Source organism: Glycine max, chromosome 14 (genome assembly GCF_000004515.6).
Source record: "Glycine max cultivar Williams 82 chromosome 14, Glycine_max_v4.0, whole genome shotgun sequence".
In the NCBI taxonomy this organism is placed as follows: domain Eukaryota; kingdom Viridiplantae; phylum Streptophyta; class Magnoliopsida; order Fabales; family Fabaceae; genus Glycine; species Glycine max.
This window is the reverse complement of record NC_038250.2, coordinates 13,991,268-14,007,245: the sequence shown is the minus strand read 5'-3', so window position 1 is coordinate 14,007,245 and position 15,978 is coordinate 13,991,268. Positions and strand designations below refer to the sequence as shown.

Sequence of the window (15,978 nt, the reverse complement as noted above, 5' to 3'; positions counted from 1 at the left end):
GATTAGTATGGTTAACTTGAATAATTTTGTTATATAATATGATTGGAATGTGTAAAAAATGTTACTAGTTAGTTGAGAATGGATTTCGGCCTTCTTGATTTAAAATAGGGGAGAAGATTTTTTTTTTTTTTTAATATCAATTATTACTATTCTATTAACTTTTTTTATAAAAAAAAATTGATTTTGGGTTGTAAACAAGAAATGGACACACGCTCCTTTTTGAAATCAAGCATCCAATTATATATATATATATTAAAAAAATAGAAGATGTAGAAGAACTTTCTTATGATGGATTACAGTGAAATTTGGGCTTTCATCCCTATTAGCCCATTAAGGAGGAAAATGAATTTTTTTTTACTATGATTAGTAATTTAGTAAATTGTTTTTCTTAAGTATGATTAGTAGATGGAAAAAAAAAGGAAGTCGGGATATAATGGGTTATGGGATTCCGGCCCAATTTAGAACATTAAGCAATCCAAGAAAAAAATTATAACATATTTTTCTCAAAAAAATATTTTTGTAATAAATATTTTGTAAAATAATATATATTTATAGGCAATCTTAGGTAATAATAGGAAAAAATACATTTTCTTTGATATACAATAATTAAAATGTATATCTGTAAATAGTTATGCCAATGACCACTAAGACTCTCAGATTGTTTGCAAAGTTTATGACTGAAACTTAGTACCTAATTAAGTCATAAGTAATGTATGAACATTCTAATGGTCAAAGTAATGTCTTGTAGCTGAAACAAATAACATAAACTCACTTGATAACCTTGATAGCTACTGAGCATCACCAATATTCTCTCTTGGACTAGGAGAACATTTCTCAAGGAAGATTGATTATGATATGAATGATTGTACCTTATGAGAGGATATACAAGCTCCCAATCACTTTCTAGGTTTTGTAATGAATGAGGAGAATCATCAAAGATGGATATGGATCAATACATGTGAAAAATGTTTTATGGTCGTGTCATTATAACTTATGTCAAATCCTAAGTTCCCCATGTATTTGTGTTAACTAACACTTGTGTAGTTTAGGTTGTAGGTTAGACCTACAAATCTATTGAGAAAAGGATTGAGACTATATAAATCCTTACTCCTTTTTTGTGTTTGTTTTGTATATATTTTATATGATTATGGTACGAGTAGGCTATGGATTATGGATTAGTTTCACGGGATGGGGAATATCCACATTATAGCCCTCAAAGACCACATGGCGGCAACAATTATAGTCATTGTGATAATGATTATGATGGTTATAATGATGGTGATGATAGTGATAATGATGAGCTAACGATGATTTTAGAAAAAGGTAATGTGATAATTGAGATATTTTACAATGTGATAATTGAGATTTTTTACACATTTGATTTTCGTTTGTTATATCTTTAGTGATTTGATAGTGTATGTGAAATTTTAATGAATTCCTAAATTAGTATTTTAATCCTAAACTTCTATTTTGATTTGTGTGTGTGACAAATCTAATAAAGTAACATATATCTTATATTTGACAAATCTAGTAAATAAATAAAAAAACTCTTGAAAAGCTAAAAAAAAAACAAATTAAAAACTAATAAATTAGGAATGTTAAGGTAGTTGCATGTTTTTAAATGGAAATTTAAAACAAAATGTATTCCATTAAAATAAAGTTAAGTTGACTTTTAACTCATTTTTTTAAAACATATTTAACTTACCTACTATATAATTTTATCAAACACTCACAAAATGGTGAATGCCAATTTGAATTCTCACTCATAATTAATTAGTTGATAGTTCTTAGAATGTGATTGGGTTTAACTCAATTCTACAAAAATAATTTGTATGGTGAGGGTTGTCCTCCACTTATATACATTATTATGATCTTATCACTAGTTAATGTGAGATCTTCAACATCTCAAGCGTGAAGTTTACATGACTAGACATTTGTGAGCGGTCTGATAACGACCCGACAACATGTGACTAAGACCAACAAACAGAGATTGCTATGCTAGGATCTGATATATACACCATCTTAGAATGTGGGTATGGATCTAATTCACTCCCAAAAACTAACCCAGGATGAGAGTTGTCCCCGATTTATATATTTTATCTTGGTACTATTTCTAGTTAGTGTGAAACTTGAATTTTTCCTAATACACTATCTCATGCCCAACACTTTTGGATTTGATGTGTGGATAATATGGTGGGTTTGGGTTTAACTTAACCCTACAAAACTGTCTTGTAAGGTATGGGTTGTCATTCACTTATATACAGTATTATGGTCTCATCATTAGTCAACGAGGGATTTCTAACAATAGTTAACTCAGTCTCAAGCAAAAATTTGTCAATACCTTTGTTTCTTTTTAATAGTATGATTTTTGACAAATTTTTGTTTTTATTTGACCGCCATTTTCAAAATTCAAGATAACATTAATTACTCTTTTGTCATTATACCCTTATTTTACACTTAATTTTCAATTAATTTGTATTTATGCATTTATTGTGGAGTAAAAATGAAGAAGTATACAATAGAAAAATTCATTACTATTTTATTTTGATAAAAAAATTATTGCATTTATTGATTTCTGCGTAGAAATCTTAACCTATTGTTTGGTTTAAATGAGGGAAGGGGGAGAAGGATTTTAATGGAGGGAGGGGAGAGGAGAGGATCATAGGGAAATGATTTTGATTAGAATTTTAATCAAGGGGAAGAGAGATAATCATTTTCTTATTTGGTTCACAATGGAAGGGATGTGGTTTTAAAAGGAATTTACTTTTATATCCTTATAATTTTAATTTTCAAAATACACCTAGAGATATTTTAGGCATTTCAATTAAAATGTTCTAAATCCTTTTTCCCTCTCCTTAAAACCCCCCAAAATTGGAGGGGAGTGAAAATGAGATGAGGATGGGTTTGGTTTCCCAATTCTCCTCCCTTCCTTTCCTAAAAATTGAACCAAACAATCATAGTTTAAAGATAATTTCTCCCCTCGGCAAATTGACCAAACTGGGTTGGTTTTGAAACTATTTCTCAAAACGGGTCTCTTTTCAAACTATTTTCGGAGGGGGTCTGTTTTTTCAAAGTGTTCTGCCATCACTACAAGCGAAACACCATGTGGCAGCATGGCATGCGTTTCGCCATTGGTGTTGGCGAAACATGCTGCAACTTTTTTCCAGCGTGGCATGGGTCTCGCCACTGATGCTAGCGAAATAAGCTTGATAGGGTTTCGCCAGTACGGAAAATTAGTTTTGCTTGTAAACTTGAAACGGGTGTAACTTTTGATAGAAATGTCCGTTTGAGACCCATAATATGTCAAATTGCTCGAAATTGAACGAGGAATCCCCTGACAAAACTATCACACGCTAGTTATTTTTGTTCAAGTTTTGTTATTCTCTAATAATGGAAAAATCAGGTGGTTAAATCTTAAATCCTATTTTTCACCTACTTAGAGGTGTTTTTTGTTGGAAAAATGAGTTGACCAAATCCCCTGGCAAAATTAATTTTCCGTACCTGTACCTGTTTCTCCAGTGGCACTGGCGAAACCCTATCAAGCTTATTTCGCCAACACCAGTGGCGAAATCCATGTCACGCTAGAAAAAAGTTGCAGCATGTTTCGCCAACACTAATGGCGAAACGCATATCATGCTGCCACGTGGTGTTTCACTCATAGTGATGGCGGAACGCTTTGAAAAAACAGACTCCCTTCGAAAATAGTTTGAAAAGAAACCTGTTTTGGAAAATAGTTTTTAAAACTAACCCAGTTTGGTCAATTTGCCTTCTCCCTTCCCTTCCATTTCCTTCCAACCAAACATTATATAAAAGAAAAATAAAAAGAAAAAAATAAAGTACTTGTAAAACAAAAGATTTTACCGACGAGTGTTCTTAAAAAGAGAAAAGCTTTAATTGAAAATCATATTAGAGTGCATTTAAAAGTCATAGGTGAACACATTTATAGGCATCTGAATAAAAGACTTTCTCCTTTTGCTTTTTAATAAGTGTCATTAAACAAAAAGTTTTTCACTATGACAAGTTGTAAGTAATTACATTAAATTATGACTTAAATATATTTTTATCCCTAAAAAATTTTTAAATTTTATATTTGGTCGCTAATATTTTTATTTTATTTTTTTCATTTGGCCCTTGAATTTTTTTACATGCATTTAATTCATCCCTACAATTATGTTATGTTAAGTGTTCCTTAAAATAATTTTAAATTTTTCTTTTGATCCCTAAAGTATTTTTGGATTTTTCTTTTGTTCTCAGAAATTATTTTACTACAATCGCCAGTATGCTTTTTACCAAATACAACAATTTTTCAGCGATTTTCCAATCTACAGCCACTTAATTTCTGGAACGGGCTAAGCTAAGGTTGCTTGGGTTGGGACTAGTTAGAAAAATACAAGCTGTGTGGCATAACAAGTTACATCAAAGAAGCAAAGAAACATGGTGGGTCTAACCCTAGTTGTGACTTGTGAGACCCTGCATATCTCGTGTAACTTACCTCCGTCTACACAATCCCAACAGTACAATTTATTTTAGCAACAATTCTTATATATTATTATCTCTCATTTACTAAATGTGATGAAGATCGATCTATTTATGTTGTCTTTATGTCGTATATACGGTATACTATATAGTACAAATGTACAATGCTGCAATTTAATGTTTACAGGAAAGGAAGGGTATTTATAATTTCCTTTTATGAGCATGCATGATAGGAGTGTATAGGGTCCAAATTATAATTTGCCTTTAGGAAACAAATAAATTAATGAATATAATGTATTAAAATCAAGTAATTAACTTAAAGGGTGGGATTATGTATATTATCAGTTTTTCACTAGAATAATCAGTGGCGGAGCTTCACGGAAAATCTTGGAGGACCAGAATAATTAAGCTTATAATATAATTAAACGTAATATATTTTTTATAAAATAATATCTTACGAGCAACTTTAAACTTTTAATGGTATTATGTAAATATAAAATGTTTTCTAAATTAACTTCTTATGGTATTTGTATGTATTTTTCTACTTTATTAATAATATTTTTTAACGACTCTTTATACACTTATGCTACTAAATTAAAAATAAAATTTTTTATTTTAATTATTTTAATTTGTGAAAATTTACATGACAAATTAAGTTACTTTATACCAAAAAAATGTACGGGAATTCACAAAAAATTAGTTTAAAAATTTTCATGAACTTTTCAATAAATTTTAAAAAATAATCATATTTTTGCCAAAATCATAGCAAAAGTTGAAGAAAAAATTTGTAAGGAAATCACAAAATTTATAAAAAAAATAATTTTCATAAAAAATCTATAAAAAAAATTCAAGTTTAAGTTTTATTGTATAAACTATCATATACAAAATGAGAATATAAAAACTTAAAAAAATAAGTTTGAAAAGTTGAAAACAAAATGTTATAAAAATACAATTAATTAATGGAATAATTCATGTATGAAAAGAATTATCAATGTTTAAAATTAACCATAAGTACTAATGTTATCAAAAGCAAAAACTTGAAGTGTAAGATTAATGTACAATCATCTATAATAATAATAACTAAAGATTATATTCAATTAAAGTGCTGATGATTTATGTTGATTCAATTACTTAAAATCATTAATAATTAATAAATAAAAAACTTTAAAAATAATATAGAAAATCTTATTGAAAACAATTATAATATAGATAATTTTTAATACATGATTTTGAACTATTATAATTTTTTAAAAAACAACCTTTATATATATATATATATATATATATATATATATATAATAGAAAAATTAAACCCCCCTCCCCTCCTATTAAGTTCCGCCACTCATAAAAACGAATGATCCTACACTGTCAAATTTTGATAAAATCCGCCTAAATTTTAGATTGACACTTTAATGGAATATTGATCCATCTAACGATTAAGATGTCAAATTTCTGTTGTATCTCTCAAGAAAAATACATTCAATTGGATTGTGTAACGGTCACTCCTTTGGTCATATAATATCTTGGACCTTAGAACCAATTTTTTCATAAGATCAAAGCCGTACAGTTCCAAACTGCATCATTTTGGGGCTCATTTAGGCAGAGGAAGTCAAAGGTAAGTGTTGGTAGGAATACTCTTATTAAAATAGACAATCATGTTTATTATAAGTCTAAGCCCGATAAAATATTTCAGTTAATATTTAATTTTTTTAATAAGTTGAAACATTTGTTTGATTATTCAATAAATAAATTTATAAGTAATTTTTTATAATTTTTGAAATATTATTTAAGTAATATTTTTAAAACACTGGATTTGGATCAATCATAGATGGACCCAATGCGAGCCAAGACGTACAGTTGCCTTGCGCTTGAGCTCTTGTTATTGAAAATATAATAGTTAGGGTAAATTTAGTTAGCTAGGAACGTTGTAAATAAAATCTTTATTGACAAGACCGTTTTGATTATGCAATGCTGGAGTTGGGTATGAGTTGTGGCGTGCAGGCCCACCCATATAACCCGCAATTTATCTAAATTTAAACTTAATGAGAATTATTGAATATGGATCTATACTGATTGGTGCATTTAACTTATTGGTCTACAAGTTCATGAGTTAACATATATAAATCAATTAATTATTTCCTAATTAATTGTAAATTTTACATTAATATTTTATGGTTATTTAGTTGGGTCGTACAACTATTTAATGTTTGTTAATTGTTAATATTTTTTATATTTTATTTATAATTTATTTTAAGCTTTTAGCTTTTTCCTTTTCATACTTTTTTAAGGTTCACATGCTAGTCCATCAATCTGTGGGCCAGTGTAGATAACCCTTATACTGACCCATTTATTTTGTGAATTATCCCGCTCCAATCCATTCATTTACGAGCCTATATATATGCATACCAAACCTTTGTAAATTGAATTGACCCTTATACTCAACTTGAGTAATGCATCAATAAATTTAACATGGTATAAAATTGAATAATTTTAGGATAAAATATGTTTGGAGTTGGTGTAAAATTTAAAAATATTATTTTTATTTTTGTATTAATCTAGTTCTTGTAAAAATAAAATAGATTTTTTATGCTCTTCAGCATAATAACTTCGTTAGAGAGTAATATGACGTGAATAATAAACATACATGTGTAATTTGATTATAAATAAATTAAATAATGTATGACGATTAAAATTTTCCTAAATGAATTAACAATTTTTTGTCACTTCCTAAATGATTTTCTCGCATTTTTCTTATGAAAGTAGGGAGAAAGATAGTAAAAATGAGTTCCGCAAAGATAGAGATAAAAAATAATTAAGGTTGTTGGTCACCCAAAAGAAACTGTGTCTAACCAATTTACTATTAGGCACCATAAAAATATGTTTTATTTTTTATAAGAAACAAATTAATATGAAAAATTTCATAAGGATCAAAATAATACTTTTAAATTTGACTGGATTCCAAACATATTTTATCCATAATTTTATTCAGACAATACTTTTTTCATTTCTCTCTATCATTTCATTATTTTATCACACATTTTTTTCTTTCTGTTTTCTCTCATTTTTATTTAATGTAAAAACTATTAAAAAAATGTTGTTGAAATAGCATTATTCTATACAATAATAATTTCTTTCTAAACAGTTTGGCAGTAAGCTTCTTTTTTCTCTCTTAATATACTTGTTATTATATAATTATACTTACTAAAATGTTTCTGGAGAGAAAATTATAAAACACGGTCAACTTCTCCACTGAGATCTGTATGTAGTACGTGCAGCATAAGAACACTAATGTTTTAAATTCATAGGCAGGAGAAAAAAATGTAAAACTGTTTGGCTAATCATTAGCCTTGGTATAATGTTTAAAAAATTAATAAAGAATTGTTTTTGTCAGAATCTTGATAGAAATATATTTATAACAAACTATTACATTTTCTAATAAAAAAATTCTCTTTTTTATTTTTTTAATCTTTACTCTATTAACTAAAGTAGTTAGCAAAACAGATTTGATTTCTCTTGTAAACAGAGATATGTGAATAATGACAACAATATAAAAAAAATAATAGACCGTAGTTAACATAAATTGATAATACACACACTTGATTGTAACGTACATTACAATTTGCATACAATTTTGTCGACTAACATTGGTCTTTAAGGTTTAACAATGCCATCAGAGGTTTAATCATCCCCTAAGGAAGTCACTCTCTTTCTCTACTTAACATTTTCCACCTCCAATATACCCCAAAAGTAAAAATTACAATAATCAAAGTTCCCCAAATTTACTAGAAAAGAGAAAAGGTTACTAACTAAGGCAAACACGTGTTTACCTAGCTTATTATTAAAATGAAACGTGTCATAGCACAAAGAAGAACTAAAACAAAACAACAATTTGAGGACACAGGTGATGGAATGAACCTAGCATGTGATGGAGTTCTATGCACATTGGAAGCCAGCAGGAACAGTTTTTTGGCAAGCACTGAGTAGCACACTGAGTGTGATAGGCACATTCAAGTTGATTCCAAGAACATTGGCCTTAATAGCAGTGCAAAGGCAAAGTGCAGCCTCCGAATCAGCCAAACCTTCAAGCAATGCACAACACTTGCTAGAGACAGGGGAACCAACAACAACATTAACAAGTCCTAGAACATCAGCACACACCCCTAGCTTCAATGTGTCCTTGGGGCACTTCCCTGATGGAGGAGGGGGAGAAGGAGTAGGTTTTGGGTGGCATGTGCCACATGCATTGGTGAATGATGTTGAGTAGGCAAGGAGAGAAAGAACCAAGATGGTGGCAATAACCTTGTTGGAAGCCATTGCAATTTGCAAGGTTTTTGCTTTGCAATGCAAATGAAAAAAAGAAAAACAACACTTTCCAAATGTGCAAATGAATCACAATGGGGAAGGACAAGGGGGGGTGGACCAATTTAAAGGCAAATTGTGAGGCTCGATCATGTGCAAATCTGATTGAGTGGAAGAGAGGGTGATAATGTTACAGTTGGATGTTTTTGTATGCTTCTGAAATAATAGGTTCCTTGCTTAGTGGTTGTTAAAGACTAGGACTATCTATAGTAAGTAGTAACTTGGATTTTTTTTTCTCACTTACCCTTGTCAAGATTCTTTGCTTATTAATTGTTGTTGTTTTTTTACTAGAGCCTGCAGTGAACTAGGAGCCACTAAAGTAGAATCTAGAAAATCTAAATAGAGGACCAGAAAGAATAGGGAGAAACTTCCAAGTAAATGTCCTGACCAAACAAGCTTGGTTCACAGGATGTCACATTGTGGTTAAATTTACAGCATGAAAAGTTGTGTTACTCTTAAGTACTGCAGTAAAATAATTTGTGGACTAGGTTCACTTTCTAAATCACTAGTTTTTTGTTCTTATTCAACTCTGAAAAGGGCAGATTTGGCTTATGTGCCATGTGATTACAGAAGTAAACTATTTTTTTAAGGGAGAGGGGTGTGAGTTATAATTTAGAAGTGAAATATCATGAATCAGTTTTATCTATAAGATTATACACTAATTTTAATCTGATATCAAATTAACTTGAGTATGATATGTAAAGAATTCTATAAATTAGGGTCTATGATTTGAAATTTGAGCTAACACGAAGGGATTTGGTAGGAAGAATGAGCATTCCTAAATAAGATTAATCTTAGAATGAACAAATTTTTAGTATGGATTTTTGTTAAATAAAAATGAAGATTGAGCAGATTAGGCTCCATGCTTGAATGGTTCTCTTGGTTCTTTCCTTTGAATCAAAACTATTAATTAATACTCTTCCAAAACATGACTTCCCAAGATTAAAACTAGCTAGCTAGTTAAAGTTAATGTTTCATTAAGAAGATAAAGAAAAAGAAAAAGTAGTAAAAAAACAAACAGAAGAGGGACAACAAAATTAAATGACTAGTTTCCATTGGATATAAGTGGTTTCCAGCCTAATTGGTTCAAATTACAAAGAGAAACTGGGGCAAAGAGTTTGTCGTGTTTCATGTCCGTTACTTGGTTGTATAGCATGAATGAATTATTGAAATCAATAGGGTATGCATTATGCAAGTAGCACACAATTAAGTCCTCTACAAATTTCTTTGTCGGTAAGCCTCGAATGGTTGTGAGGTCAGCATCTAAGGCGTGAGATGATGATCTGGTTTTCATAATAAAAATCAACTACGATCATATCAAATCAAACTTGATTTTCTTCATCTCCTCACTGTAATAATATCTTTGTATTTATTGTGCTTTTTTCAATATACGAGAGGTGGGATTTAACATCATATTTCAAGTGAACTAACTAGCATGTGTTTCACAAGTCCCTTTATAAGTTTATAAGCTAGTTTGACTAGTTTATAAGCTAGTTTAATTAAAATAAACTTATTTGATAATATAAGTTTATTTAATAGCTTTTTGGTTATTTTCATATGTTACTTTAATTAGTTTATAGCTTATAAGTTTTTTTTCTTTATAATTTTATTCAAAGGACGAACCATGACACTAGTAAATTTGAACCTTGGTGACCAATTGGGAATGGATGCGAATATGGAAACAACCTCTTTCTATATGTTTGGATAAGACTACCTATAATGATCTTGTCTTCATACCTTCATACAAGGAACTTCCGGGCATTGTATATATAAGGGTAAAACTATGTACAATGATTCTTCTTATCTATATCTTTCGATAGTGAGGAACCTCCGGAGGTACATTAATGTTTTTTTAAAACTGACTAATTTACTTAAAAACTCTTATATCTATCTTTGACTGCTATGAGAACATAATGTTATGAATTGAATTCGTAGTGTCACTCGAATAAAATTGAATTACTAAGAGGTGTTTAATTTGATTGTTTTCTGTTTTTATTTTTATGGTAAATAGAAAATGATGATGGAAATGTGTTTGATTGGATTTCTGTTTTCATTTTCAGTGAAAATATTTTCTCAAACAAATCAAAGACTGCAAATAATAAAATCTCGTTTTTCAGTGTTTTCAGTTGAAATCAAGAACCTCATTTTTGGGTAAAATGAAAACGCGGTGACAAAGAATGTAATTTTAAGCAAATCTAAAAATACATTTCCTTTTGAAAACGCATTTTCAGTGTTTTTATTTCTTGAAAGCAGAAAACAAGAAATCAAACCAAACATATTTTCAGAATTTTAATCTTTTGAAAATGAAAATAATTTTCAGAAAATGAAAACAGAAAATGAAAATACAAACCAAACACACCCTAAGTTGTTTCGTGTACTCAAAGTATAAAACAAGTTAATGAAATCACACCCAAATGTAACTTCGGTCGAATTGATATTAGATTGAAGACGGAGTCTAACGTATGTAAGTGAAACATCTTTCGCATCATACGAAAGGAATTAGGACCGTTGGATTGAAAGCTAGCGATGCAATGAGTAGGTGGGAACCGGTTGTGTTAATTGTTTCATAAATTCTTTTCATTTTGCACATGTAGCAAAAGAGTGGAATGACAAAGTTGTCCAAGTTGCTAATTACCATATTGTCCTTTTTCATTGGATCCATTTGCGCTTAATTGTAGTGTGAGTAACCGTCACTTAAAAAATATACAATTATGTGGCAATATTTTTTAATTTTGAAAAAATAACCTCTCACTTCTAAAAAATACAATCATTAAAATAAATTGGAAATAAAAAAACAAACAAAAATTAACTTAAGTGCATAAATAATTTAAACCTATTTTGTTAAATTTTTAACATTATTATATTAACCATGATTTTTAGTCGTTAGACCAAATTGAACCTAATAAATGAATTTCTTGATTTCTTTCTTGAAAATTTATTCACAAAAATATTTTTTAATATCTATTTTATGTTAAATTGCTTTATATTTTTTAATTGCTCGATGGAATATATAAAGAAGTAGGTTTTTTTTCTTCAAATTTTTAAGGATGAACAACATGGCCAATTATTATTTAAAAACTGTCATATTTACAAGTTTACGAGGCTTATGGATTGACAATCCATAAACCTCATACGAACCCATAAAAAGGTTATGGATTACGAATCCATTAACCCCATACGGATTGACAATCTGTATTGGGCTTACGGTTTTGTAATCCCTAACCTGTAAGCCCAATATGAGTTGTCGTAGGCCCAATACGAGTTGGCAATTGGTATGGTCTTGCCTTACGGATTTATAATCGGAAATCCGTAAGCCTTGTATGGTTAGCCTCGTATGGTCTGCCAATTCGTAACTCTCTAACATTACAAAATCTAGTGCTATATATTATTGACATTAATTAAAAGCAGTAATCTCATTGGCCAATTATGTTAGTTAGAGCATGATATTAATAATGATTTTGTGTCACATTCGAGAGTTTCATGGCCCATTAATATAAAATTTTGTTGTAAACCATTTTTTAACAATCAATATCGGATTTTTCGATTATGAATCTGTAAGCCCGATACGGATTGATAATTTGTAATCTACAAGCATGTTACGAATGTATATGAGGGTTTCTGATTGAAAATCCGTAAGGAACATATGATTTGGTGAAAAACACATATATTTAAGTTAAATTATTTTCATGTTATACATGTTTTGGTATCAAAAAAATTAATAGCTCACGATGTCCCACAACGATTTGTGGTGCATATGGTCATAGGTTTGTCATGCTGTTGAACTGCATTAGTTGTTGTTGGTTGTCATCTTCTCAAACGAGTTTTTGCTCCTCTTATTCTAGGATAATCACGACTTATTAGTTGTTGTTGTTGACCAACATGTTGAGCACCTTTAACATCACAACATCATTGTCATTGTTGTTATCATTAAGGGACTCAGGAGGTTCATTGGGTCCAACATTAGGTTCATGTTGGTGTGTGCCAACATAACACTGTCAATTGGAACGCCCAGTTACGATAAGGGATGAATAAAAAATTAACGAATATATTAAATCTAACACAAAGTAACTTATAACCTCTTTTTTTTAACTAAATAAATTTAAAATTGTATGCCGATAATTGTGGGAGTGAGTAACCCGCCCTTTTTTGTTAAATAAAAAATAGTTTAAAAGAAATTAGTAAATTTAAAGTATTCATTTTTTTAAATTATGATAAAATTTAGAAAATATAAGAATTATTATTTTTGATTTTTTTATATTTGTTTTAAAGAAATTAGTAAATTTTAGAAAACTTAAAGCAGAAAAGAACTCTTGAAAGGCCACATATTTATAAACCTTTTTTTAAAAATGGTTTTTTTATAATGTTAAAATCAACAGTAAAAATATAATTTATCATCATTTATGTTTTAAAAGTAATAATTATGATTCTAAAAAATCTAGTATTCCGATAGAAGAAAATAAAAAAATGTTAATATAAAAAAAATGTAATAGCAAAACAGGGATGAAGACATGCATACGCTACATTCTCTGGTTTCCGCTAGTTTTACATTACAGAAGATCAAATTAAAAGTTTTAAAACTAAAGAAATCCAATTTAATTTATCTTAAAAAAAATAAGAAACCTAATTAAATCTATTAAAAATAAAAAAATCAAATTAAAAATAATAAATAAATTAAGAAACATTAAAAATTATTTTATTCAACATTTAATTTTTATAATCAAAATTAAAAAAAATATTTTTTAATTTTTAAAACAACAAATAATTTGTCATAGTGGACAAATTGCTCAAACTAGGTCCCTTTTAGAAACTAATTCCCAAAAGGGGGCTGTTTTGAATGAAGAATCCCTTGACAAATTCATTATGGAAAAATGAGTTGACCAAATCCCCTTCGGGAATTTGCCAAGGGATTCTTCATTCAATTTCGAGCATTTTGACATATTATGGGCCTCAAACGGACATTCCTACCATAAGTTATACCCGTTTGAAGTTAAAAATTTTTTTCCGTAAAAAAGCATTTCGCCAGTACGAGTGGCGGGACCCGCCACGTGGACAGCGCCACGTGGACAGCAACTCGCCAACTCCACTGGCGAGTCCCCCAGGCGCCGCCACGTGTCCAACTCGCCAGCTCCACTGGCGAGTCCCCTTCAGAAACAGACTCCCCTGGAAAAAGTTTCAAAACAGCCCCTTTTTGGGAATTAGTTTCTAAAAGGGACCTAATTTGAGCAATTTGCCAACACACTATTATAATGTGGAAAAATTAAAGTGAATTATAAATATAAGTAAAATTTCATAAAATTGAAAAATACGCGTTATATGTTATTATTTTTTTATTTTTTTGTTATTATATTATGTTATATAATGCTGATACTAAAAATATTAAAAAATAATATTAATTTTTATAAGAAAACTGCAATACCCAAATAAAAAAACAGAAGCACAAATGCAACAATACCTATGTTTTTATAATAATAATAATAATAATAATAATAATAATAATAATAATAATAATAATAATAATAATAATAATAATAATAATAATAAGGATAATCATATTATTCACATACTGTATCAAGAAACAGAAGCTATTAATTTTTTTTTTATACCAAAACATGTATAACATGAAAATAATTTAACTTAAATATACGTGTTTTTCACTGAATCATAAGTCCCTTACGGATTTTCAATCAGAAACCCTCATATACATTCGTAACATGCTTGTAGATTACAAATTATCAATCCGTATCAGGCTTATGGATTCATAATCGAAAACCCCGATATTGATTGTTAAAAAATGGTTTACAACAAAATTTTATATTAATGGGCCATGAAACTCTCGAATGTGACACCCAAAGTTGCATTTGGGGTCGAAGTCGGGTTTGAGTTTTTCCCAACAACCAAAGTTACATTTGGGTCGGGGATGAGATTATTAATACCTGACCCAAACCCACCCCCGAAGCCACCTCGCTAATAATTAATTTACAAAAATATTATGGCATATATATAACACACTAAAACCTGAAACTATTGAATTGGATTTTATGTTATGTTGGATTAGATTTTATGTTGTCACGTACAATCTAAAAATATGTTATGGTTGCAATTCAAAAGTGTTTTTTTCATTCTATGAAAAATTGTATTTTTTATAGGATTTTATAAGCATGTCGGAGTCGCGGCGGGGCAGGGAAACTCGATCCCGTCGGGGGCAAAGATTGGAGATAAATCTACACCCCATCGAGTTTCGAGGGCTGGAACGGGAAAAAATGGGGAGTCAAGGGCAGGGTAAGCAAAACTTGACCTCAACCTGCCCCGTTGTCAAGCCTAAGCTAGAGGGAGGATGATTAATCTAACGGCTAAAAATCATGGTTAATATAATAATATGTTAAAAATTTAACATAATAGGTTTAAATTATTTATGCACTTAAGTTAATTTTTGTCTCTTTTTTTATTTCCAATATATTTTAATAATTGTATTTTTTAGAAGTGAGAGATTATTTTTCAAAATTAAAAAATATTTCCACATAATTGTATATTTTTTGAAGTGACAGTTACTCACTATAATTAAGCGCAAACGGATCCAATGAAAAAGGACAATGTGGTAATTAGCAACTTGGACAGCTTTGTCATTCCACTCTTTTGCTACACGTGCAAAATGAAAAGAATTTATGAAACAACTAACACAATCGGTTTCCACCTACTTATTGCATCGCTAGCTTTCAATCCAACAATCCTAATTCCTTTCGTATGATGCGAAAGATGTTTCACTTACACGCTTGTCCTTTTACCTACAACTTGTATGACTGAACTGCTAACTACCGCTTGTCCTTTTACCTACAACTTGTATGACTGAACTCCTAACTCACCAGTACATAACCTCTCCAAATTCTTAGTTCAACTTGAACCACAAAGCTTAATTATGTTTCCTACTAATGATTTGCCAAGTTCTTTGGAGAAATTCAATTCCCCATGGTAATAATAACTTGTGTTGATAGAACTGTCTGTGCCTTTTTCGCCTACACATGTAATGTTTTAACCTAGAGCAAGACATTATTATGTCATTTCGTATTTGAATAATTGCAACTTTTGACACATTGATTTGTCCCTTGATTCTATGTGCAAGTACTATAAATGAGAGGTTATATCTTG

General features: G+C 29.7%; 1 protein-coding gene across 1 annotated transcript; it reads right to left on the bottom strand.

Moving 5' to 3' along the window:
* Window positions 1-7,981: 7,981 nt before the first annotated feature.
* Window positions 7,982-8,872, bottom strand: SBPRP (proline-rich protein). Its single transcript, NM_001248169.3, has one exon. The coding sequence runs from the start codon at window positions 8,788-8,790 to the stop codon at window positions 8,410-8,412; it is 381 nt and encodes a 126-aa protein (NP_001235098.1). The 5' UTR covers window positions 8,791-8,872; the 3' UTR covers window positions 7,982-8,409.
* Between the last annotated feature and the right edge of the window lie 7,106 nt (window positions 8,873-15,978).

Bases quoted from the DNA above. Each gene is read 5' to 3' on its own strand.
- SBPRP (NM_001248169.3), bottom strand. From the start codon at position 8,790: ATGGCTTCCAACAAGGTTATTGCCACCATCTTGGTTCTTTCTCTCCTT.